At 45.7% G+C, this 26,964-nt stretch overlaps 1 protein-coding gene across 1 annotated transcript in view; it reads left to right on the forward strand.

The window, feature by feature from the left end:
* ADAMTS17 (ADAM metallopeptidase with thrombospondin type 1 motif 17) overlaps positions 1–26,964 on the forward strand; it is a 367,353-nt gene that overhangs the window by 201,087 nt on the left and 139,302 nt on the right. Inside the window, exons 11-12 of the mRNA XM_007990567.3 lie at positions 13,186–13,287; positions 14,347–14,492. Of these exons, the coding sequence (XP_007988758.3) occupies positions 13,186–13,287; positions 14,347–14,492 (248 nt within the window). The remainder of the gene's footprint in view (positions 1–13,185; positions 13,288–14,346; positions 14,493–26,964) is intronic.

Raw genomic sequence — 26,964 nt, forward strand, 5'->3', positions numbered from 1 at the left:
CAGCCTTGCTGCTGCCTTGCCGTGAGATGGCAGACTGCTGTGCTAGCAATGAGGGAGTCTCCGTGGGCGTGGGACCCTCCTGGCCAGGTGTGGGATATAATCTCCTGGTGTGCCTGTTTGCTAAGATCCTTGGTAGAGTGCAGTATTGGGGTGGGAGTTACCCGATTTTCCAGGTGTTGTGTGTCTCAGTTCCCGTGGCTAGGAAAAGGGATTCCCTTCCCCCTTGCGCTTCCCAGTGAGGTGATGCCTCGCCCTGCTTCAGCTCTGGCTGGTCAGGCTGCAGCAGCTGACCAGCACCGACTGTCCCGCACTCCCTAGTGAGATGAACCCAGTTGAAAATGCAGAAATCACCTGTCTTCTGTGTTGCTCACACTGGGAGCTGGAGACTGGAGCTGTTCCTATTCGGCCATCTTGCTCCGCCCCCCACCAATTTTTTCTTTTTTTGAGGTGGAGTTTCGCTCTTGTTGCCCAGGCTGGAGTACAGTGGCTTGATCTCAGCTCACTGCAACCTCCACCACCCAGGTTCAAGCGATTCTCCTGTCTCAGCCTCCCGAGTAGCTGTGATTAAGGCGTGTGCCACCACACCCAGCTAATTTTTGTATTTTTAGTACAGACAGGGTTCCACCATGTTGGCCAGGCTGGTCACGAACTCCTGACCCCAAGTGATCCCCTGCCTCGGCCTCCCAGAGTGCTGGGATACAGGCGTGAGCCACTGCGCCCAGCCTGGAATAATCTTACATAATGGCAGAATGTGATGAGTTAAAGATTAGAATGTCACCTGTAAAGCAACCAATAACTAACAACAGAGTTTTAGCTAATATGCCAAGAAAGAAAAGAAAATATCATCACATATTGCTTATTCCTGTGATGAAGCACATTAGAAACAGATCATGTCAGGATGGATCATAAATGCATATTAACCATTTATACTCCATGCCATTAGGAAACGTATATAATTCCCATTAGGGTTCTTGACATGTTCAGTTTAGATGTGTGTCTTCCTGAGGCACCATGACCATCCTGCATCTCCAGAAAGATACCACTAATGGTCCAGTTTTCTTATCAGCAGTCACACCAGTGATGTCATGACATCTTAAGGTGGCTGCAGTTGTTTCAGAGGGAACTTTGATGCAAAATTCTCAACAATATCCTTCAACCTAATGTTGGCCTCCTTTAACAGGAAAAATACTACTACTTGCTAGATGCTGTAAAACGAAAGAAGAATGTTCATAGTCAGGAGTTTTAGGGGTGAAGGAATTACAACTCTAAAAATTTGGAGGACTCTGTTCTTTTAATCCTATTCATGTTAGGAGTTGAGAACACTATTCATAGTCCCAAGCCCTGGGCCCCCACAAAGATTGTTGCTAAGAACTGGTAATCCCCTCACTGGTGTTCCTGTGTGCGGAGCCCGAGTGTAGCTTAGAAAAGCACCTGAGCATTAATGGGCCAGCAGTTTTGGGGGATGTGTGTATGTCTGTGTATCTTTTATCTTAAAATTTTCTAGAACTTTTAAGTGTATTATGAGACAAAAAATGATGAAATATGACAGAGGCTGGACACTGCCAAGAGAATAAAACTGTGAGCCATGCCAGTGCTGAGGAGTTGAACATTTGCTTTTTATTTTTCTGAAATATAGAGAAGTAAGCAAAGAAACTGGGTAGATTATGTTTTGAAAAAAATACCATCATGACTAGTGATGGGCAGTTTTCATTTTGCTGCTGCTTCTTCTGAGGGAAAGTAGCTTGCCTGCCTCAAAATGAGCCCACACTGTTCCCTGGTAGGAGGGAGAGACCTCCCTGGTGTCAGGGGGTGAAGTTTCTCATGGACACACCTGTGTTATTGTGCCAAAGCAGGGCTGCTTACCTAGGGTCCTTGGATAGATTTCAAAGAATTGGTGAACCAGGATAGGAAAGAGATTACACTTTTCTTTTTCTTCAAGGTCTAATGGAAGTTAGTGTTCTCTTCCATGCTGAATGTTGGTGGCAAACCACAGCAGTCTTAGCCGTACCCGTGACTGCCACTGTGATTAGGAATCACAGAATTTTTGCTTTTTTTTTTTTTTTTTTTTTTGAGATGGGGTCTTGCTCTGTCACCAGGACTGGAGTGCAATGGCACAGTCTTGGCTCACTGCAACATCCACCTCCCAGATTCAAGCGATTCTTCTGCCTCAGCCTCCCAAGAAGCAGGGATTACAGGTGTCTTCCACCATGCCCAGCTAATTTTTGTATTTTTAGTAGAGACAGGGTTTCGCAATGTTGGCCAGGCTGGTCTCAGACACCCTGACCTCAGGTGATCCACCCTCCTCAGCCTTCCTAAGTACTGGGACTACAGGCATGAGCCACCATGCCCAGCCACGGAATCACAGAAATTTTTATACCATGTAAATTGTGGCCGACATCTCAAAATACCATTTAGACTCTTCACCAATTCAAAATTATGGTGGTTAGTAGACAGATCTTGTTATGTGTTGACAAAAAAACACATACATTACTATATTACACATTTAGAGTGTTTTATATTTTGAAAACACTTCCAGTTTAATTGTTTTCTTGGTTATCTTATGTATTTTATAATTATGCATTCACCACATACCCTGAGAAACGTCCATCAGGTGTCTCCAGAAGCACAGAATGGCCAGGTGCTGGGTGGAATTTTGAATGCAGACCTTCTTGCTGGCTGGTCCTCTCTGTATGTTCTTCTGCCACTCACGATTCATAGCTGTTTTAAGACCAATCAATTTAAAGATCATTTCCCTACTCAAAGGTGTAGGTAAATAACCTTGGAAAAGCATTGCTGCAATTGCTTTAGGAGCAGTCTAGGCTTTAAATATTAACCAGGTTGCTGGTTTCTCAAATATTTGCATACCAGGGAACTGAGAAAAATTAAAATACAGTCCGTATTAATTTTTAGGACTCTGGAGGCCCGCACACTAGTGCGGGTGCAGTGTCCAGTACCTCTCCCTAGGCACACTATCACCACTGGGTCCTTCATGTCTGTCTGCAGAGTGCTAGTGTTGTAAGTGCGGGTGCAGTGTCCAGTACCTCTCCCTAGGCAGACTATCACCACTGGGTCCTTCATGTCTGTCTGCAGAGTGCTAGTGTTGTAAGGCTCAAAGCTGTCTATGGAAATATGAACTAGAAAAAAAATTGGCATCAGTAGCTGGCATTTGTTACAAAAGTTATTGGCAGATACAGCTGTCTCCTCTTTTAGCCAATGGTAATGTGATGTTTTTAATTCAATAAAGCATTTCAAGAAAGTCCAAACGTAAAAGTTATAAACATTGGATGGTAAATATTTATTAGAAAGGGGAAATAAACTTGATGCAATTAGCCCAATCAGTCTTTTTTATGATTACAAGTTTCTCCTGTCTCTGTCAGCAAAGTAACTGCAAAGGAAAGTTGCTACTTAACACTTTCCAGCTACTTAAGCTCAGATACTCTTCCAGGTGAAGCAGAGGGTGAGAAGGCCCAATACAGGCGCTGTCAGCTGAAAGGAAGAGTATGTATTGCTGCTAGAGACAGAGCAAGAAGGGGTGCAGTTAGGGTACTGTCCTGACCGTGATCCCTGCCTCACAAAGCCCCACCGCTTTCTAACATGAGAGAGGTGTTCATCTGCCCCGTCACCACCACCCTGGTCCTGGAGGCTTTTAGTTGAAAGGTGCTGTATAATAACCACCCACCCCTTTCCCTGCTGCTTCCCAGGAATGCATTCCACCATCATGGCTCCATAGCCCAGGCATGGCTGCCACACAGTAGTACTTGGAAGGGATGTACACTCTTCTTGTTAGTTGCCACGAGCATATATGTGCCTGTATGTCATAGCATTCACAAGAACCTGAGGTGTGCGTGTTATGTCGTTGTTTAAGAATGTTATTGAGCACAAAGCTGTCAGCCAATCATTTCAGGAAGACAGGATCTAGACTGATCATAGGCATTGGAGGGTCTTAGACAATTTTTTCTATCTAATATTCCCTCCTTTGCTCTTTTCTCATGAATTGCCTTTTGGTACAGTTTGGAGATGCTTTCTATATCACACAGTGCCTAAGAAGGGCTCTCTAGTCAGGCTTCCCAGGGCCCCATTCTGCCTCTGTTCTTGAACAGGTTGCCTAGTCTCACTATATCTCAGTCTTCTCATCTGCAAAATGGGAATATAAATTCTACTTACCCATCATTGTGAAGTCATGAGCATTAGTAGTAATGGAATTAAAGCACTTAGCATGTAGCACACATTCAATAAATGTTAGGTAGTATCCATTCTTGCCACCTTGTCGCCTGGAGCCAGAGGGACAGGAGGAGACACTGTTTAGCTGAGATCGTGTGGGCCTATCCCTTCCCATATCTTTTCCTGCGCTGTCCTCACCATCCCTCTTGGGAGCCTGGAATCCCCAAGGATTGCTTTCCAGTGTCCAGTACCTCTCCCTGGGCAAAATCCCAGTCTCCAGCCTTGTGTCCTTTCTCACGTCCTGCAGAGGTTTACATGGGCATCTTATGGATAGAAATACTTGGGGTGTCAAAATTCCACCTTGGGGTAACAAAGTTTGTTTCTCTGATGCCTGGTATTTTAAAACCTGGTAGATTGCTAGAGTCCTCTAGAGACTGTTAGAATTTTTTTATCTTATTCCAGATTTTCTGTCTTAAAAGTCTTCAGGAAGATGGGTTTCAGGTTTCTTTCTTTCTGTACAACTTCCCCGGAGATTCTTCCATTCAGCTTAGTTAGGAAACTGTGCATCTAAATGAGGTCTGTCCCTTTAATGCCGGTGAACCTGGCCCGAATGGGTGACTGGCCAGGTCCCAGAGCCTCGCCCTGCCCCTCTCAGACAGGGCTGCACGGTAGTGCGGTAGTGCATGGACTTGGATGCCAGGCCGAAAGCTGTCTTGCCTCTCTCAGTCTCCGCTTCCTGCCCAGCATCTGCAGCTTCTCAGAGCCGTTGGACTTTGGCAGCAGATGGTCCTAATTTTCCAGAAGTGTTTGAAAGTTTACAGTAGACTGCCTCTTCAGAGAGCTCTCCACACCATGCCAGTTGTGAGTTGTCTTTCTTGTCCCTGCTGCCAGCTGAAGGCCTGGGCCCCACCCTCACCTGGCAGCCCCCAGCCCCAGCTGGGTGACGGTCTGTGCAGCCCTCAGGAACATGGAAGGAGTGGCCCTCCCAGGACTCAGGAAGCCTTCCAGGAGTGGGGCTGGCATGCTGGCCTGGGGAAGACTTCACACTGCAGTAGTATGTGTGGAAAAATTGGATTAGTCATTTTTTCATCCAGCTCTTAGCATTTGTTTTCTCTCCCTTTTGGCTTGTGTTATCAGCAGCACATTTTTGAGGGACTTTATATAACCATCTCATTCAGTATCATTTTGAGTTAGCGCTGCCCTCCAAACCCTCAGCGGATGCCCAGAGAGGACGAGGCAAGAGAACAGCAACATGACCTTCACGGTCCTTGACAGGGACGCCACCAGTTGAAGAGAAGTGGCAACGGCTTGTGTACATGAGCAATGGTGCCATTTGAGCAGCTCAAACCTTCCCGCATTTTCACAGCGCTCCAGGGATGCATGCTTGGTGCTGGCTCATCATGCAGTCCCTCAAGGAACTGTGCAGCAAAACATGCTGGGGATGACTCTTGCCAAACTGTAAGCGTAGCCGGTGAGGTGACAGATGCTAGAACCAGAGAGCTGTTTCATTTTCCTTGCCATGTGCATGGACTGTGACTTTCCGCTGCAACTCAGGTGCTGCCGCTGGGGGTGGGAGTGAGAGAGGAGGTCTTAGTACCCCCACCCCTGATTTGGCCTGGGCAGCTGCCCCTTTGTGTGTTTGCACCCTGTTCTAGTGCACCACGGTTTGCTGGTTCGCTGAACCCCGGGAGCGTGCTGCCCAGCAGTGTTTCCAGGGAGAACTCCGCAGATGGAGGGAACGGTGTGTCGCTGAGCACAGAGCGCCCCATCTCACTGCAGATGAGAGGATGAGCACTCACACCAAGAATGCATGATTGCAGGGGAAGCAGGAAGGGGAAACTGGGGACTGAGGGAGAGGTAGTGTAACCAGTGGGAAGGAGCCTGTGTTCTGAGTTAGGACAGGTCCACCCATTTCCTCATCTGTAAAATGGGAATAGGAAGTGTCTGTCTCACAAGGTTGATGTGGGTAGGAAAGAGGCAACCCTGATAAAGAACTTCCATGATATCTGGACTTGGTGACTGCTTAGTTTGCTCGGCATTAGTTTACTGATGAAAGTATTCATTCCATTCATTTATTCCACACGTCTTTACTGGAGATATCTCTCTCTCTCTCTCTCTCTCTCTCTCTATATATATATATATATATGTATATATATATACACACACACACACACACACATATATGTATGTATGTCTTGGAGTTGATCAGGACTAGTGTAGAGTTGCCCCATCCTTTTTTAAAAAGTGTGTTATTTTTTAACTTTTTGTTGTAAGACAATTGTAACTCTTAAAGAAAACCTGCAAAAAATAGTATATGCCTTTTACCCAATTTCCTGTTATGTTAACATCTTACACAGCCAGGCCCAGTGGCTCATGCCTGTAATCCCAGCACTTTGGGAGGCCAAGGCAGGCGGATCACCTGAGGTCAGGGGTTCGAGACCAGCCTGGCCAACATGGTGAAACCCCATCTCTACCAACAATACAAAAATTAGCCAGGCATGGTGGCACATGCCTGTAGTCCCAGCTACTTGGGAGGCTGAGGCAGGAGAATCGCTTGAACCCAGGAGGCAGAGGTTGCAGTGAGCTAAGATTGCACCACTGCACTCCAGCCTGGGTGACAGAGTGAGACTCGATCTCAAAAATAAAAAAATAAAAATAAAAAAATCTTACATGACCATAGAACCATTATGAAAACCAGGAAATTAACCTTGGTACAATACTGTTAAGTAAAATACATTTAGATTTCACCAGTTTTTCTGTCAATGTCCTTTCTCTATACCAGGATCCTATTTCATGTTTGGTTGTCGTGTCTCTGGTCTCCTCCGATCTATAACAGTTCCTCAGCCTTTCCTTGTCTTTCATGATCTTGACACTTTTGAGGAGTACCAGTCTATTAGTTTGCCTTTGGGTTTATCTGATGTGTTCTTATGACTAGATTGAGGTTCCACATTATTGGGAAGGATACCACAGGGGTGATATGATCATTATGTCTCGTTACTGGTGATGCTGGCCTTGGTCACCCAGCTAAGCTGTTGTCTGGCAGGATAGTCCACCATAATTTACTATTTTTCCTTTTGTCACTCTGTTGGGTTTTTCTGTAGCAGTTTCCCAACCTCAGCACTATCGGTGTCTTAGGCCGAATAATTCTTTGTTGTAGGACACTGTCTTGTGCAATACAAGATCTTTAGCAGTATCCTTGGCCTCTGCCCCCTATAGCTCAGGGGCACTCCTCCTGGTTGTGACAACCAAAAAATGCCTTCGGATATTGCCAAACATCCTCTGGGTCTTTTATGTCAATGAGTATATATATACTTCTAGTCTTTCCCGAGCGATGGCTTTGCTCACTTACACATTCTTGGAAAATCATTTCATCTCAGGCTTATACACCTAGAACTAAGTGGTCCCTGGTACTTGTTTTAAATTTCTCTACATTTTGGATATTTTCTCCTTTCTTTTATTCTTTGTTGTTATTTATACTTTCTCCTCTTTTTCTTGTGTTGTTTAACAAATGGTTTATCTGATTTACTTCCCCCTCAAAGAGCCAACCCTTATATTTTTCTTGGGTTTTTCTGTTTCACCCTTTTTAATGCCCAGTCTTTGAAATTTGTCAAATGCAGAGTTATATAACCAATCAATTTGCAAAACAGGTCCATCACCCAAAATACACCCCATGCTCCTTGAAGCTAGTCTCTTCCCCTATTACCAGGAAATCACTGATATTTTTTGTCCTTCTTGTTTTTTAAAATGTATATTAAAGCATTTTAAATTTTTTAAAAAGGCAAGTTAGTAGTTTCAGCCTATGTTTAAGAGGAGGGGGTCACACAAGGGTGTGATATTAAGAGAGATCATTGCGGCCATAGTAGAACACTGCCTCCTGCCCCTAAGTGGAGAATGTCTTTATTCTACATGGCATGTGCCCTATTTCAGCTGTTTTCTTCTCAAATATTCTCTCTGCCCCATTCTCTCTATTCTCTCTTTCTGGGTCTGATTAGACACATACATCAGTATTTCTCACTTGGTTCTTCGGATCTCTTAACGCATCTTTTGTATTCCCCCCTGCCTTTTCTCTGCAGGCTGCATTCTGGATAATTTCTTCAAATCTGTTTTCTAGTCACAAATTCTCTCATTCAGGGCTGTTAGAATCTATTGATTTTTTTTCACAATTATATATTTCATTTTTAAATGTTATTTCCAATTTCTTATATTCAACAGTATTAATATATTGCTGCTAGCTTGTTTATGTAATCTCATCTCCTATTTCTTTATAAATAGTTACTATACATTCTGACAATTTTATTACCCAAACACCTTGGGAGTTTAAATCTTTTGTTTGTTGTTGCTGCTGACCACCACTCACATTACCATGTTTGATTGTGGGTTTATACTTTTTTGGACGTAACCATGGAATTTTGAGATTCTGAATTGCTCTCTTTAGGATAACTTACATTTATTTCAACCAGAGCCCCTTTTTCTGAAAAGGGACTGCTTCTAGCCTTTTCGGAACTGGTAAACACCCTTCCAGATTCCCTGGTTTAACCTAGGTGTCTCAGATAGAGCTCCTGACTTTGTTCCATCTGAGATAGGCCAGCCCCAGATGACTTCTCACAACTGCAGTGCCAACTGAGGTATAAGAACTTTCAAAGGTAAAACGTTAACCACAAAGAAAAATAGCACAATTGGGTGGTGGAAGGAATGAAAGGGCGGGCGTTGGTGTTGGCAGTGAAAGGGTAGGCGTTGGTGTTGCAGTGAAAGGGTGGTTGTTGGTGTTGGCAGTGAAATGGTGGGTGTTGGCGTTGGCAACCAACGCCTGCCCGTAGGGGAACCCACCCTTGCATGTGCTCATCACAGATTGGTATACAGTGGCTTGTATGTAGAAAGACAGCTGGGTATGGGTTTTGTATTTGCTTCCTCGGATATTTCCTTTACTTGGGGGAGAACTTTCCTTTATTATGGTGCCCAGCTGTTGCATGCTGGAAGAGCAGCCCTGTCTGCCATAGTCTGCTATTCACTGAAAGCAGAAGGTTCATCAGTCAGTCACTCTTCTCTTTAGGGTGCCTGCTGCCTGAGCATGATGAATGCATCTCTACTTCCAAGCCCCACCCTTTCATTTCTTCACCACCCAATTCTGTTATTTTTCTTTTTGGTTAACATTTTACCTTTGAAAGTTCTTTTATATTTCAGTTTTCAAATTTTATCTGTTATACTTTGGTCTTTCCCCTGCTAGAAAAGATAAAGACTTTTGAAAGAAAAGATTGATGTACATACATATAGACAGCCTCCCACGGCCCCTGCCCCAGTGCACCTTCTTCCCAGCCGGTTCCTCTCTCTGCCATTTCTGCCTTGTCTGGGTTTCCGTCCCGTGCATTCTGTTCTCTAACTCCCATCCCTATGTTGGTTTCAATCAATGCTTTGATCAATGCTCACTGCTGGCTCATTTTCTGTGGGTTCTCCAGTCATTTCTTAGTTGTTCAAAGGTCATCCTCTGGTATTTTCTCCAAAAAAGGATTTAACTACTTGTAAGTTCAAAAATGTTTTTCCGTTGCCTAAGTACTTGAGCAAGCGTTTAGTTGATATAAATTTCCTGGGCCACATGTTCTGCCTTTCCTTGTGTCTGTATCAGCATCTCTCACTCCAGTGCCTGTAGAGAGAGGCTGCTGCAAAGACATCTGCACAGCCCGAGCTCTTTCCCCATTATCTGTGCTGGCTACCCAAAGAGTGTTCTAGTTTATCTTTGAAACCCAGTAACTTTATCAGGATATGCCTCTGGGCTCATTATTTTGCACCATTTTTTCTTGGGGGCTTTGCTTTTCAATCTGAGAATGAGACCTTCCATCATTTCAGTTGAGGGTCTTGAATTTATATTCAAATGCCTTTTCTTTTACATCACTTTAGTTCTCTTCTTTATGAGTCTTGTGCTTCTAACCCAGCTCAGACTCCGTGACCTTCACAAACATTGACCTCCTCATTGGAAAAGTGTAAAAAATAGAGAAGGCACCCTCCTGCCTGCCTCCCAGGGCTGCCATGAGGCTCAGGATGACAGGAACCAGAACACTTTGTCATTTGCAAGCCATGACATGAATGCAGGCTGTTAATATCGATGGCATCAAGGTGATGACAAGCATTCGTGTATCACCGCATCTGTTCAGTAGTGAAAATGTATCACTGCATCTGTTCAGTAGTGAAAATGTATCACAAGAACGGTGACCACTTGGCTTGGGCGCACAGAGCAGTGCTGGTGGCCAAGCTTGGATGAGAGGCTGCAGTGCTAACTCCTCCTTTGCTGTCATTCCCGTTTTCTTTGATCTTAAGCTGATGACAAAGGTAGCCACTATCCTGACTCCCAACACTGTAAGTTTATCTTTCTTGTTGTTGAACTGTATGTAAATGAAATCATACAGTATTCCATTGTTCTAATATACCGTCATTCATTTGTTCTGCTCTTGATGGGCATTTGGGTTGTTTCTAACGTGGAACTAATGAAAATAGTGTTTCAGTGAATTTTCTTGACTTCGGTGAACACATACACATTTTTTTCATTACATACTTAAGATTTCAATTGCTGGGTATTAGAATGTGTGTGTCTTCAGCTTTAGCAAATACTGCCAAAGAGTTTTCCAAACCTGTGGAACCAAGTTAAAATCTCATTCTCAGCGTACAAGAGGACCCATTGTGCCACATTGTCACCAATGAGCGGTGTTCTCCATCTTCTTCATTCTGCCCGTTCTGGCTGGTGTGTCAAGGTATCTAATGGTGGTTGTAGTTTGCCTTCCCTGATGACTAAAAAGCTGAGCACCTTTTCATATGTTTGCTAGCCATTTAAGCATTATCTTTTATGAAGTGTTTGTTCAAGACTTTGCCCATTTTTCTACTGGGTCTTAATTGATCTGTAGGAGGTTTTTGTTTGTTTTAAATCATGTTTTGGATACAAACACTTTGTTGGTTATATACATTACAAATCTCTTATGTATTGCAAATATATTCTTCTGTTCTTACAGTTGCCTTTTGGTAAACAGAAGTTGTTAATTTTAATATGGTATAATTCATTAATTTTCTTCCTTTATGGTTAGTCCTTTCTGTGTTCTGTTTAAGAAATCTTTGCCTAACTTCATTCTTCTTTTCTTTGATGGTTAGAAAAGTTTTATGAGAAAGCCCTGTCTATAAAATCCGTAACAAACAGTTGACACCACCTTCTTCCTCTTTTTCCTGATGGAGCGGTCGTTTCTCCTGATCCCAAGCACTCCTGTCCCATAAATTCTCCCCCTGGGTCAGCCTTGTCTTGTGAGCACATGTCCGCACACGGACGCCACACTCTCGAAGAGCTCTCAGGTCAGAGTGCGTGGAATCAAACGTCTGATGAGGTGCAGTCGGTCTTTATAGGACCAGCTGTGCTGCACTGGGGTGCTCATCTTTTTACCATTCCTTTGAGAGGTGAACAATCATGGGAATGTGCAGGCTTTTCTGAACCCCATGTGCAGTATTCCACTTGAGTCATCCACTGAGGGCACAGATCAGCTCTGACATACTTGAAAAATGAGAAGGAGCTATGGGCTTTTCTTATCTCTCTTTAAAAGCCCCCTCCAGCTCTGCCTTCCCTCCCTTTCTCTTATTTTTGTCCCTTCAACCTCTAAAAATTATTTGATTTTAGACAGCACAGTTGTGCGTCTATTCTATGCAGATGTTTGAGATTAATTGGAAGAGCAGACCTCTAAACTGAGCACGACACCCTTTGCAAACCACACAGTGACCTCGCTGCACCAGCTACAGGAGTTCCTTGACCTTCAACCTGCGCAGTGTGAAGCAGCAGGTCCCTGGCCACACCCCGGAGGGTGATGTCTTCCTGCTCCAACTTGGGCCTTTTAGCCATGATTGGGTTTGTCATCCTGGAATCACTGCGTCTTTACAAGATCTTTAAGTACATCTGTTCTCAATTTTCAGACTGTGAGGCCAGGATTTGGGTGCAAGTAGTTTATCTGGGAAGTGATCCCAGGAAGCACTGTAAGGGGGCGAGGGAGAGAACAGTCAAGAAAGGTGCAATCATGAGTAAGTGACTGCCATGAGTAAGTGACTACTGTCGGCAGCGGGGCCATCCCCCCAAGACCCTCTGAGAGGCATGTAGAACTTGCCTCAATATCATCTCCCTGTCCCCCGGGCAGGATGGGGAGTTATCCAGCTCCTGTCCCTTATGGTTGAGGTTGCTGTCTGCATGTGAGTCCTTCAAGAGAGGACACTGGCTATGTCTGCCTTCGTGATTTTGATAAATTGTCTCCTTCTGAGCACTTTGTTGATGCCCTAGTTTCCTAATGATACAATTGGGAGTCTGTGTTTAAATGCCAATTCCTGTTTTAGTGGAATTATTTTAATCGTGTATTTGTAGATGTTCTGGAAGTTATCTAGGTGAAATACTATAAAAAATTGTGCACAGCTCAGCTGAGCTAGAAACAGGTGACTACAGGGAGGACAGAAGGTTGCCCCTGTAACCCTGTGGGGGTACCAGCCCTTCATGGCCCTTTGGGCTGTCACTTCTTGGCCTCATAATGGCTGCCTACCCATGTGGCCTTGACTTCAGAGCTGCCTCTTCCGGCAAGCCCTCCCTGACGAGGTTTGGTTAGATCCTTTCCCTGTGTTCCCTGGACAGCCCCTGCGTATCTGCCCCACGCCTCACTGCTGTAAATGGAAGACGTCTGTTTGCTCATCACTCCTGTTTGCTCATCAGCAGGGGCTGCTGCTTCTGGCCTGGGTTGAGCCTCTGATATCTCCTAGGCCCTCAGTGGTTGTTGGAGCTGTTGAACTCAACTCGGTGAGACAAGCACTCCTAGGAGTAGATGCACAGAATTTTGTTGTGCTAAATGAGCCAGTTCAAGTGATGCACTTCTGTTTTAGACATACAGACTCATGACCCTCTGGCTTCCCCATACATTTCAAATCCCAAATTTGAAACAGTGGTTGGGCCACACCTCTGACCCCAGCTGTGACCTGTGAGTGTGGATGTTTTCCACAATTACGGTTCCTTCCCTTGTCCTGCAGCATCTGATGTGCGCTGGACTGTGGTGCCTGGTAGAAGGAGACACATCCTGCAAGACCAAGCTGGACCCTCCCCTGGATGGCACCGAGTGTGGGGCAGACAAGGTAAACCCCTGGCTTCCCGCTGCCCCCAACAGGCAGCTCCACGTCTCCCAGGCAATTGACACCTCTCCTTCTGAAACACTGTCTGTACTCTACTTACGAGCCCCTGAAACATCCCCCAGGCACCACAGAAACGCCCGTGGAGCCCACTCTGGGCACAGAGTGGTGCCTACATCACCTCATTCCTTTTTCTTATAAGATACAAGCATCAGTTACTTAACATTTTTTGTTAGATTAACTCCTTTCATCATGTAAGGGAATTTACTTAAAAGGAACGCTTTCACCAGTATATTTTAAATGGAAGAACATCACCTGCCATACCCAGTAGGTGCTCGTAAAAAGAATTCAGTGAGAACAGTATTACCCAATTCTAACTAAATGTTGAGAGAATGAGCCTGTTCCTCACGTGCAGGAGAGATAGGGAGGTGTTAGAAGAGGTGTTCAGGACCTGCAGCCGCAGGGGCTCTCCCCAGTCTTAGTGCCAGAATTGAAAGAGTTGAAAAGGTAGTAAAGTTTTGCTCTGATGCCATGATTGGGAACCACAAAAATCACATCTAGCACCTGAGGGTATGTGCTGTGCACTTTGAGAAATTGTTTTATAGGGCTGACCTCGTCTTATTCTCAGAAAGAACCAAGGTTCCCTCACGTGGAGCTGGCTGTGTCATCACCAAGCAACAAACCCAGCTCTCAAGTTCAGAACCTCAACTGGGGCATGCCGCCTCTCAGCGAGAAACGCACTCATGTCAAGCAAAGTTTGCAGAAGCCCAGGTCTCTTCATGAGCCATGTAGATTAATCCTTTTCCTGGGATTTAGAAAATCCCAATGGAGCACATCCATCTGAAAGTTTAGGGCAAAATCCAAACCCTACAGGGATATGAGTGTCAGCTTGAGTCAGTAAGGCACGTCACTAAAATGAGCAAACATGCAAACCCTGAAACATACTATAGTTTTGTGTAAATTTAGAAAATGGGTTTTTGGCAGTGTGGCATTTTGGGGCCTGGTGGGCTTCAGTGAGCAGCTTTGCTGAGTGCCTGGGCCCTGGCCCTCCCCGCTGTGTTTCAGTGGTGCCGCGCGGGGGAGTGCGTGAGCAAGACGCCCATCCCGGAGCACGTGGACGGAGACTGGAGCCCATGGGGCGCCTGGAGCATGTGCAGCCGAACATGTGGGACGGGAGCCCGCTTCCGGCAGAGGAAATGTGACAACCCCCCGTAAGTCCCCCTGACCAGCCTTACCCCAACGAGCCGCGACTGGAGTTTCCCAACTGCAGCTCTCGCTGCCTCACACAAAGCAGGGTCTGTCTCCCCATGAGCATCAGAAGATAAGAAAGATGAAACCAAGCCAAGGTCCAGGGTGCAGGGGCCTCGTGTGTGTCAAATGACATCTCAGCTTAAATTGCTCTTTCTGTGAACATGAATACGGTAGACTCTGGGGTGAGCTGACTCCGTCATTCCTTCCCTGGGCCCCAGTGCAAAGGTTTTCGGAGACAGCTGTATTACGGTTCCTCCTGCCTGCCTCATGGTTTACCAAGTCTGGGGTCATTCCACATTGGCTGTCTACTGATGTGAGAGCAGCCTGGTGGTTCATGACTCAGAGTATCTGGGTTCAGCTGTCTTCTTCATCCTAGTATTTTTCATGGATCCTCCTATAACTATTAGAAAAACAGTGTTTTAGTTTTTTTTCTGTTTGGCTTCTTTTTATTGACTTTAATGATACCATGACCTTTCCTGTTCACCTTTGTACATTTGTTCCACAAAACTCAGGGATCAATTTTGGGCTCAATGATGATAATTCCATCACCACAGATTTTTCCCTTGTCTTCTTGAAGTTTCCCATTTCTTTCTTTTTTTTTTTTTTTTTATACTTTAAGTTCTGGGGTATATGTGCAGAACGTGCAGGTTTGTTCCATAGGTATACACGTGCCATGGTGGTTTGCTGCACCCGTCGACCCGTCATCTACATTAGGTAATTATCCTAATGTTATCCCTCCCCCAGCCCCTCAACCCCCTGACAGGCCCTGGTGTGTGATGTTTCCTTCCCTGTGTCCATGTGTTCTCATTGTTCAGCTCCCACTTATGAGTGAGAATTTGCAGTGTTTGGTTTTCTGTTCTTGTGTTAGTTTCCTGAGAATGATGGTTTCCAGCTTCATCCATGTCCCTGCAAAGGACATGAACCTGTCCTTTTTTATGGCTGCATAGTATTCCATGGTGTATATGTGCCACAATAAACATACATGTGCATGTGTCTTTATGGTAGAATGATTTATAATCCTTGGATATATACTCAGTAATGGGATGGCTGGGTCAAATGCAGCTTCCCGTTTCTTACCATTTCTTTTTATGATCTGTTTTGTGCCTTTTGTGTCAGCAGTTGCATCACATCAATTTTGAAAATGAGCAAGTTCTAAATAATGACTATAAAGAAATCTCTACAATTAAGTCCTGTTGATGGATAATTAGCAAATGCCTCTTGTGTTTAAAAATCCTGATGCCCAGGTCATACCCCAGACTGATCAAATCGCAGAACACTAAGGGTGGGACCCAGGAATTGGATATTTTATCTTCCCAGGTGACTCCAATGGCAGCCAATGTTGGAACCTCTGGATTAAAGGAAGGCTTATGTTCCTAGTTTAGTCAGTGACAGGAACACCATTTTTCCAGCAATGTTATAAGAATTGGCATTACGTATTAATTATGTCTTATTAAAACATTTCCCTCTAGCACCCAGCAGAGTGTCGGGCACATAGTAGGTGTTTAGTCTGTTAGGAATGACTTCTTTTTTTTTTGAGATGGAGCCTCACTCTGTCACCCAGGCTGGAGTGCAGTGGCACAATCTCGGCTCTCTGCAACCTCTGCCTCCCTGGTTCAAGCGATTCTCCTGCCTCAGCCTCCCAAGTAGCTAGGATTACAGCAGTGTGCCACAACTCCCAGCTAATTTTTGTATTTTTAGTAGAGATGGGGTTACGCCATGTTGCCAGGCTGGTCTCGAACTCCTGACCTCACATGATCCGCCCACCTCGGCCTCCCAAAGTGCTAGGATTACAGGTGTGAGCCACCGTGCCTGGCCACCAGCATGACTTCTTACAGCGCTGACGGGTGGTACTTGTCTCTTCATCTAAAACTTGGAAGAATTCATGGGAATGCACAGAAAATCCTTGCTGTGTATTTAGTAAGCAGCCCCTCTTATTATTAGCACTGATGGAAGAACGGGGATGGGACCAGTTGCCCTTCCCTGCCTAAGGCTTTGTTAAGTGCAGAGAAAAACTGGTAGGGGTTGTGGTTGTCATGGGTGTTCCACGTTTGTGATTGGAGTTTGTGGGGCTTAGTGGAAGATCGATCTTCTTGGCACATTATATGTCTTATCTCATAACAGGTGACACCCAGTAAACACCATAGCAGGAGGATATCAGAACCTCTGAATGCCTGAGGGACCCAGTGTCCTGAGACTGTCAACATTTAAATTGTCTTCAGGCGAGGGCAACATTTACAAGAATAAGAAGTTATCAACACTATGTAAATGCCGTAGGTGCCTCTTTGAAAGGAACTGGTGTGGTCTGTTTTCTTGGGATGATATTAGCTAGGGCTTCCCCTGCATTGGTAGCCCGAAGGACACTTTCACTATCTGAACTGCTTCCTGCCCTGCCCGCCACCCTCCCTCCCGTGGTTGCTCTGGGATACCCCAGGGGCATTTTGCTCTGGGAGGATCCTAAACACCGCCCAGTTCAGACAGTTGCATTACTATACTCTCACTGGCCTGCCCTGCCATGAGGTGTCTAGTATTGAGATTCTCATCCCATTCCTCCAGGTCCCATGGCCCCAGGAGAGAGGCTGTTCTGTAAATCACAAAGTTGTCAAAATCTTTCTTCTTCATCAGGTCCTCCCTCTCCCTTGCCATGATAGTCGTGGCTGTTCCTTCCCTTGCTTTTTCCTGTATTTTATCATTGAGGAATGGGATAATTTGCAGGGCCTCGGTACACAGACACCTGAGGGTGTGTGGGTCTCAGCACATCAGATTGTTACAGTCATTGAGGCACCTTCACGTCCAATCTCTGTTGTCAAGCAGCATCGTCCTGTGGGGCAGGGCAATGGCAGAAGGAACAGAAAGAGCCTGCAGTGTTTTCACTCCTCCCAGCCGCACGCCCCTTCCCAGTGAAGCCTTTCCAATGCGAAGCCTTCAGTAAACCATGCCAGGGCCTGAACTCTGCTAGGTGTGGGCCTGCAGTAAGAAGCAAAGACAGATAAAATCCCTGCCTACCCACAAGGGGTGAAGTCCCACCAACTCCTCTTGGTTTTCTCCTAGACACGTCAAACAGGACCCTTTCTAAACTGGGACCTCTACTCCTAGCACACATCTCTCCTCTCAGTAAATAGCACCACCATTCTTGCATTGCTTTAGTCCAAAGCCCTTGAGTCCATGCAGCTTCCTCTTACATCCTTTCTGCTTCTTCCACGTCTGGTCATGAGAAGGGTGGTGAATGCAGCAGACCCGCACCATGCGCCAGGTTCCCTTAGGCTTTTATGTAGGAAATCATTGAATGCAGCCCTGTGGGAGAGGTATTATTTTTATCTTCATTGTACAGAAAAAAAACAACAACAACTGAATCGGGGACTGGGCCCAGTGGCTGACGCCTGTAATTCCAGCACTTTGGGAGACTGAGGTGGATGGATCACCTAAGGTCAGGAGTTCAAGACCAGCCTGGCCAACATGGTGAAACCCTGTCTCTACTAAAAGTATGAAACTTAGCCAGATGCGGTTGCATGTGCCTGTAATCCCAGCTACTTGGGAGGCTGAGGCAGGAGAATCACTTGAACCCTGGGAGGCTGAGTTTGCTGTGAGCCGAGATCACACCACTGCATTCCAGCCTGGGTGACAGAGTGGGACTCCATCTCAAAAAAAAAGAAAAAAAAGAATCATATTGAAGTTTGGTAACTTGCCCAAAGTCACACAACAAGGCAGTGGCAGGCCAGGTTTGGAGCCCAGTTCTAGAAACCAGAAGTCCAAAATCAAGGTGTCAGCACAGCTGCTTCCTTCTTAAAACTCCAAAGGTGAATCCATTTTGTGGCTCCAGGCAACCCTTGGCCTTCCCTGGCTTGGAGGCACATCACCACATCTCTGCCTCTGACTTCACATGGTCTCTTCTCTGTGTGTCCTCTTGCCTTTTCTTCCCTTTTCTTCCCTTAGTAGAACACTTGTCATTGAATTTAGGGCCCACCCAAATCCAGGATGGTCTCATCTCCATATCCTTAGCTTAATTATGTCTGCCAAGACCCTTTTGCCAAATAAGGTCTCATTTGCCGGTTCCAAGTGGACCTATCTTTTGAGGGCGAGGGCACCCACCATTCAGCGCCCTGCAGCCTCGAAGCCTCGTTTGTGCTCTCAGCCACAGCATTCCAACCCCAGGACCCTCCTCAGTGCTGTCTTCCCTTTCCTTAACTTGCCTTTGCCCTTCCTTGGGTTTTAATGTAAATGTCTTCTCAAGAGATCTTTGTCCCTGACACCCTGCCTAAAATGGGATGCTGCTTAACTCTCCCTCAGCACCTCTTCCTTGCATTACAGGTGTTATAACAGCTGTTATTGTTGTTATGTATTTGCTCACTTGTTTTGACTGTGTTCTCCCCACTGGTCTTTGAGCTGAGCTCTGTGCAGGCCCAGGACAGGCCACACCTGTTTGGACACCATGCTGCCTTCCGTGCCTACAGCAGAGTGGCCACTCCATAAAATATGCTGACCGCCTTCCTGCCTGGACATGCACTTGCCCAGGAAAACCAATCTCTCTGCAATACCAGTGCCTCCAAAACACATCCCTAATATCATTTTTTCACTGAAACACAAACGTGATCATAAACGATTAGGCCAAAAGTGGCAGACCACCAGGTAGGCCTCATTCCCTTGTATCATCTCCCCTCACTGAGGCCCAGATGCTATGAATGGCCACATGAGGCCCATCTGTCACCTGTTGTGCCTGCCCTTCTCCAGCAAGGCAACAGCTCACAGCCTGGGGTGCTCGGCATCACCTTGAGAACAAGCTTCAACACAGAACCCAGCCTTGTTTTTCCCCAGTAAGAGAAGTGATACCTTTTTGCTCCTATAACATTGGTAGTCTGTTCGATCTTCCGCAGTGACGGTGTAGCTCTATTTTCTGTTGTGAATGAAAACAACATGCTCCTTTTTTGCATGTAGTTTTCTATGGAGTTTCTCGCCTCCATGGATCCAGCCCAGGTGAATGGGAAGAGGCGGGACAGGCCTTGGGTGGGTGGATTAGCAACCGTCTCAGGGGCTTCGCAAAGCGACGCAGGACGTGGGCATGTTTTATGAAGTCCAGGCTGCAGCCTCCAGCGTGCTTCTGCAGGATGCCCTGATGTGGTGATTGTTACAAAGCACAGCTGACCAGGGCCTCAGAACCAAGCTCTGACGAAAACAATGTCCTCTCCCCGTCTCACTTCTTAAATCACCAGGCCTACTGCCTCGAGATTTCACAAGGATGTCCCAATCTCACTGCTATGTAGGTCTCAGGCTTGGAACGCTCCCACGACCCCCTCCTCACCCCCTTCACTTTATATTCCTGGCTCCGCTCCCTGTCTTCTGCAGCTGGTTTATTCACTGTCCAAAAATACTGGCAAGAGAGTCCCCCCACACACACAATTATTTTTTTTAGTCTTGGTCTTCACAGCTCTCGGAATTTTTATTTTTTGCTAGCTGACGTGGAGGCCTTAGGGACCATCCGTGTTTCCACACCAGCTTCCTAGGCCCGTCCTTTCCTGCCATAATTTATGTTGCTGTTGGTGGGAGTTACGTCAAAAGACTACAAGGTAGAAAATGCATCTGTAATTCACCTTCTGTTACCCCTGGACAGTTTGTGTGCAGGGAAGGGCTGGGGAGGGACGGTAGAGAAAGGCTCAGATGCACTTGTGTGAAAAGCCAGCTGCATCCCAGCAGGTGCAGCGCGGGCAGGCAAGTGGAGTGTGGAGCTGGGACACAGCAGGGTCACCATGAGATGCAGCCCATGTGCACCAGAAAGGGAGAGGAAGGCAGCTAGCCTGCTAAGACGGTGGGAGGACGGCTGGTGTAAAGTTATGTGCCTGTAATTGCTTTTTGCTTCCACAGTGAAACCCCATCTGTGTGCTTTTGATGTGCCAGCGACCTGGCATTCATATGGATAATTTTTAAAAATTCAAGTATCTACACTGAAGCATAAGTTACATGTGTTACTTGGACACCTTTCAGAGGAGGCCTTAAAACTGGGATGTCTGCTGCCGTGAGGGTGCGTTAGCAGCTCGGCAGCCCTTCTGAAACCATATGGCTTTGCCCTGCTCCCTTCTCAGAGCTCACAGAGCCAGGGGCTACCAGGGCAGAGGCCAGAACTACCAGCTTTCTACTGAACGCCCTGTGTCTCTGGATGGTGAAGCTGGTCCAAACTGCTGTTGTGACTTTATCTTCTGGTCTGTCTTTATTTGATACAGCAAACCTGAAAATAAAAAGTGGCATCTTTCTCTTCCAGCCTATCTCGATTCTACCTGTCCATCCACTCTCAAAGAAAGGGACAAATGTTCTGCCATGTGATCCTGTTGATCTCAGCAAACCTTCTCTGCTCTGTGCTTGTGCCTGTCAAGGCACTGAGGACCACTTCAGCAGGAGATGGTCCTTGTTCGGCAGGCGCTTGGGAAAATTTGCGGTAGAGCTCTCCTTTCTCTCCACTTTCAGTTTCTCACCAAAGCCTCTCTACCTTACTCTTTTACTTATTTTTAAACAAACTTATGAAGGTAGAATATACAAAGAAGCACAGCTCCGTGCACAGTATTGCTCCTCACGGTCGAGCATGTGTGTTGGGGCGCACGTGCAGATATGTGTCGGTGCAGTACGAGGGCAGTTGCTGGCCCCTGGGGTGCGCATGTGTGACTACATAACAGCTGCCAGCTTTGCAGAATGGCCGTGCCATCTCCATTGCTATGGCTGTGGTGGCTTTCTACTTGCCCCATGTCTTCACTGACGCAGGTGTTGTCAGTAATTCTCTCTGGTTTTGGCCATTCTGATGCATGTGTAGCAGTAACTGGCTGGGGAATTGGTACTTTCATCATCAACAGGGTGGCTGAACATCTGTCTGTTTCCTTATTTGCCATTTGAATATCCTTTTCCTGTGAAGTACTCACGCAAGCCATTTGGTTTTGTATCTAAGCTTCTATTTCATTCATGTTTAGGAGTCCTAGAACAGGCCTGGCACAGTGGCTCATGCCTATAATCCCAGCACTTTGGCATGCCAAGGTGGCTGGATCACCTGAGGCCAGGAGTTCACGACCAGCCTGGCCAACATGGCGAGACCCCATCTCTACTAAAAATACAAAAAAATTAGCTGGGCATGGTGGCGCACACCTGTAATCTTAGCTACTCAGGAGGCTGAGGCACAAGAATCGCTTGAATCCAGGAGGTGGAAGTTACAGTGAGCCGAGATCTTACCACTGCACTCCAGCCTGGATGACAGAGCAAGACTCCGTCAAAAAAAAAAAAAAAACAAAAAGAAAGTCCTAGAACAGAAAAACTAGAAACTGTTGATTGATAGTAAAAATTCAAATTTAAAAACTCATCACACCCCGATGACTGGTCAGTGAGTCAGGCTGTCCTTCAGGCCTCGTGGTGGCCAATGGCAGCCCCTCCCAGAGGCAGGGCGCCTGTTCCTGCTGGGTTCAGGAGCTCTTGCATGCTGCATTTCTTCTCTCCACCTCTTGCTCGTCAGCCAAGTGGTTATGTCACCTGTTGGAGCGTTGGTTTCCTCACCCAAAGAGTGCAGTCAGGAGCACCTTCTGATTCTGTGTGTGGATTTAATGAAGTAATGGTTAGAAGGGCCAGCAAAGTGGGAGCCCTCTGGGCATGTTGGCTGTTTTATGATCACTGTTTATGTGAAAGTGCCTCTTTCCTTGAAGTTTCTTCCCGGTCCTCAGGGATCAGTCCTCATTTCAGGATGAGATTGCAACTTGCTGGCTTTCTCCTGGAGGCCTCATGGGACCTCAGAGCCTTGCGATGGAGCCCGGCAGGCCTGCGCCTTCCTGCCCTCACAGGAGAGGCTGAGGGAAAGACCAGACCCGCCTTCAGCTCCTAGGAAGTGATAACTCTATTATGAATCTCTTATATTAACTGTTCTTTATTTTAGCCATGCCAAGCTGGCTTTCTGTCCTTTTAGTCTCCCTAGAAGTGTTTTGTTTTTCTCCTTACTGTGTAGCTCAGAGCAACTTAGCCAGAGTGAATAAGAGCCCCGCCCTCTGCTCCTGAGACTGTGTGAGGGTGGTCTCTCCATTCGCTTTTGGGGATTTGGTCCCCTGCTGTACTTGCTGGCCCCATACACTGTCTCCTGAAGCCCCTGTGTCCACACAATCCAAGCTTCATCCACCCAGCCCAGTGTGGGGTCTTTGGGAAAGTTGGGGTCTCCTTCGAATCCTCCCCCAGAACTTGTGTCAGGAAGCCATCTGTGGAAACTCTGCTAGCCATACCCTCCCCCACAAGGATTCTCCTTCTATCTTCTCTATGCCACAGATGGAGGGTGCCCCTTTCTGTTGTCTCAGGACCAATGTGCAGTTTACTCTTGAACAACATGGGTGTGAACTGTGCAGGTCCGCTTATACATGGGTTTTATTCTGTCTCTGCTGCTCCTGAGACAGCAAGAGCGCCACCTCTTCCTCAGCCTGCTTAATGTGAAGATGATAAGGATGAAGGCCTTTATGATGATCCACTTCCACTTACTGAGTAGGAAATATATTTTCCTTATGATTTTCTTAACCTTTTCTCTAGCTGACTTTACTATAAGAATATAGTATGAAATACATATAACCTACAAAACATGTTAATTTATGTGATCAGTAAGACTTCCAGTCAATAATAGGCTATTAATCGTGAAGTGTTTGGGGTGTTAAAAGTTGTATGTGGATTTTCTACATGTTAGGGGTCAGCATTTCTAACCCCCACATTGTTCAGAGGTCCGCTGCACATGCAGGAGGCCCTCACTGATGTGACTGTAGAGGCCCTGTGTTATAGAGACAGTCATAAAAATGAAGGACTGCATGCAGGGTCCTGCCACATAGCAATTGGGGATTATTTAGGTAGCAAATCATGCACCTAGTGGATTACTTCTCTCCTTTCTCATGTTGTTCAAAATAATGACTTAATAAAACTGAAGAAAATCAATTCCTTTGGTCATATTTTTTAATCAGGGGAAGTTTAAGGAAATATTAGCTGTAACAGGTGGTTGGAGTAATGGGAACTTACTAAGAGGTAAAGAGAACTCTAAGGAATATAGGAAGACAAGATACAGGTGGCATCCAGTGTCTTTAGGTCTGAGGCAGAGCACCCAAGGAAGGAACAGATCTGTATGACAGGGACCCACACACAGCTACTGTGAAGGACGGACAGTAGCTGCTACCACAGTTTCATCCAGGAATGAAATTCCTTGGACCTTGTTAGAGAGGGTGTACCTGGCGTCCACTGAATGAGGGAGAGGCTTGTAGAGGTTCTATACTGGTGGCATTCTCTGGGAAGTCACACTTAAGGGTGTGAGGGAAAGGTTCCAAGGGAGGAAACCGCATCTCAAACCAGGATAGGAATCTATCCAAAAAGTTGGTGTGCTTGGAAGCTACCCATTGGAGTATAGGAGAATGCTGCCCACATGGAGGTGGAATGCATCACAGGCCACTGAAGAAGCATGCTGAGAGAAGCCACATACCAGGACCAGGGAGAAAAGCCTGTTCCTCCTCCATTCAGGTTACATCTAGTGTCTTTTCATTTGAACTTGAAGGACTCCCTTTAGCATTTATTGTAATGCACGTCTAGTGGTAACAAACTTTCTCCATTTTTTGTTTATCTGGGCATGTCTTAATTTCCACCTTGATTTTTGAAGGGGCAGTTATATGGTTATAGAATTCTTGGTTGACAGTTCTGCTCTTAGGCACTTTAAATATGTAAGCATACTTCTTTTTGGCCTTCAACGTTTCTGGTGAGAAATTGGCTAATAATCTTGTTGAAGATCCCTTGTATGGGATGTGTCGCTTTTCTCTTGGTGCTTTCAAGGTTCTCTCTTTGTCTTTTGGCAGTTTAATTATAATGTGTCTTAGTATGGGTCCTTGTATCCTACTTGGAATTTCTCAAGCTTCTTGGATTTGTAGAGTCACATCTTTCTTCACATTTGGAAAGTTTCAGCCATTATTTCTTCAAATAATCTCTAACCCCTTTCTCTCTTTTTTTCTTCTGAGACTTGCATAGTGCATATATCGATCCACTTGATGGTGTCCCACAGGTTATCTCTGCTTGCTTTCCTACATTTTTTTTCTTTTTACTTCTCAGACTCAGCAATTTCAATTGTCCTGTATTCAAGTTGCCAATTCCTTCTTCTGCCTGCTAAAATCTGCCCTGAACTGGTGGATTTTTCATTTCAGTTCTTATACTTTCAATTCCAAAATTTATCTTTGTTTCCTTAATTTCCATATCTTTGTTGATATTCCCATTTTGTTTACAGATTGTCTTCCTGACTCTATCTGTGCCTTCATTTGGTTCCTGAGCATTTTTAAGACAGTTGTTTTAAAGTATTTGTCTAGTAAGGCCAACATCTGGATTTCCTCAGGGACAGGTTCTGCCAATATATTTTGTTCTTTTGAATGAACCATACTTTCCTGTTTCTTTGTATGCCTTGTGATGTTTTCATTAAAAACTAGACATTCAAATCTTAGAATGTGGTAACTCTAGAAATAGGTTCTACCCCTTCTCCAGGGTGTTTTGTTTTATGATTTAGTGGTATCCCTGGATCAGGAATCAACCTGAAGTGAAAGCTTAAGGTCTTATCGGGTCTTGTTTGAGCCTGTATCTTTTCCTAGCAATTTCTGGTGGCTTTCTAAGTTCTCCTAGATGAAGTTGTTTTTAAATGTCTTTGTGCTTAAATTTCTGGCTCCTAAAAGGAAAAAGGAGAGAAATCCCCTTGAAATCTCTTGGAAGCCACTTCACCTAGTGGAGGTTACAACAATGTCAGCCATCTTCTGCATCTGCACCTTAACAACTGAAAGTGGCAATCAGCAGTCAGAACACAGAAATCAGATATTTGGAAGATACGGTCCTTATTGCTCACCCTGACTCCAGAAAGTTGCACCAGGAGCACAGACATAGCTGCCTGCCTTGGGGTGAAGGATGGGCAGTAACAGCAAAATTAACTGAAATTGACCTGGCTTTCCCCTGGAAGCTGCAAGCTTTCAAGTAGACTGCAGAGTTTCACAATAGTTTCTTCAGATAGTTTTTGCCAGTATGATTATTGTCTGGATGGAGAAATGGATTCCTGGTGCTTCCTCCTCAACTCCTTCCCTGACATCATTCCCTCTGTCGGTCATTTTAAGATAAGCTCTGATAATATAGTTCAACTCAGTTTAACTACTACTTATTGAAGACCATCCTGTGCAATGCTGTCTGCTGAGAACACAGAACCCAGATATTTGGAAGATAAGATCCTTCCAAATAAGAGGAACAGAAGGAAGACAGCTCTCCGTTTCATAAGGTTGGTGGAAAGCAACATAGCAGAAACCCAAACAAGATTTGGAAATGCTCTAGGTAGGAAGGAAAAATAGGGTGGAGGTGACCTCAAAGATGGACAGAAGGTTAGGAGGTGGGAAGTGGGGATTACGGGGTCTGTGAGCTAGATAAGGGGCCACATAGAGACTGCCTGTTGGAGAAGTTGTCAGGGAGAAGCAGCAGCATAAGCAGATCTGGAGGGAGGTGTGCCAAGGCACATGTCATATCCCATGGGCTCCACCTCCAGACCCACTTTCTTCTGGATCCATTTCTCTTACATCATATCACATCACATCTCCTCTCCACCTCCTCACTGTCAGGGGTAAAGGTAATTGTTGTATGTGGGTTAGGCAGATGTAAAACTGGAGAAATCAGCTACTGGAAAGGGAGGAAACTGAAGTGTTAAAGGAAACTCAATAACAACTTAGGAAGTTAATTACATGTTGTTCACCAATCGCAGTCTGTACTCAAGTGTGTAGGAAATGTGGCTTCCTTTATTCTTCTACAAATCCACCTAATTTGTATTTTTATACTCCCTTCCAGTCCATGTTGTGTTCCTCATGACTTCAGTGTCTGCCCTGCTTTCTCTGAGTCTGCATCTAAGTTCCGTGAGGAGCATCTGGTCCCTATGTTGTCTGGTTCCTTAGTTTCCTGGGGCTGCCATAACAAAGGACCCCCAACCAGGTGGCTTCAACAACTGAAAGTTATTGTTGTACGATCCTGGAGGCTGGAAGTCCAAATCAGGGTGTCGACAGGGTTGGTTTCTCCTGAGCAATGTGAGGGAGAATCTGTTCCAGGCCTCTCTCCCAGCTTCTGGTGGCTTGCTGGCAGTCTTTGGAGTATAGAAGGATTATCCCAGTCTCTGCTTTCATCTTCTTATGGTGTTCTCCCTTTGTGTGTGTGTGCGCGCGCGTGTGTGTGTGTGTGTGTGTGTGTTTATCTCCAGATGTCGTCTTTTTATAAGGACACTTCATATTGGATTAGGGGCTCAACCTACTCTAGTATAGCCTCATTTTAACTAATTTTATCTGTGTCCTGTTGGCCCTATTTCCAAATCCGGTTGCACTCTGAGGCACCAGAGGTTAGGACCTCTGCGGATGTTTTGTGGGCCTAGTTCAGCCTGAAACATTGTGCCACGCTGCATCTGCTGCC

The sequence above is a fragment of the Chlorocebus sabaeus genome, chromosome 29 (assembly GCF_047675955.1).
Source record: "Chlorocebus sabaeus isolate Y175 chromosome 29, mChlSab1.0.hap1, whole genome shotgun sequence".
NCBI classification, from domain to species: Eukaryota; Metazoa; Chordata; class Mammalia; order Primates; family Cercopithecidae; genus Chlorocebus; species Chlorocebus sabaeus.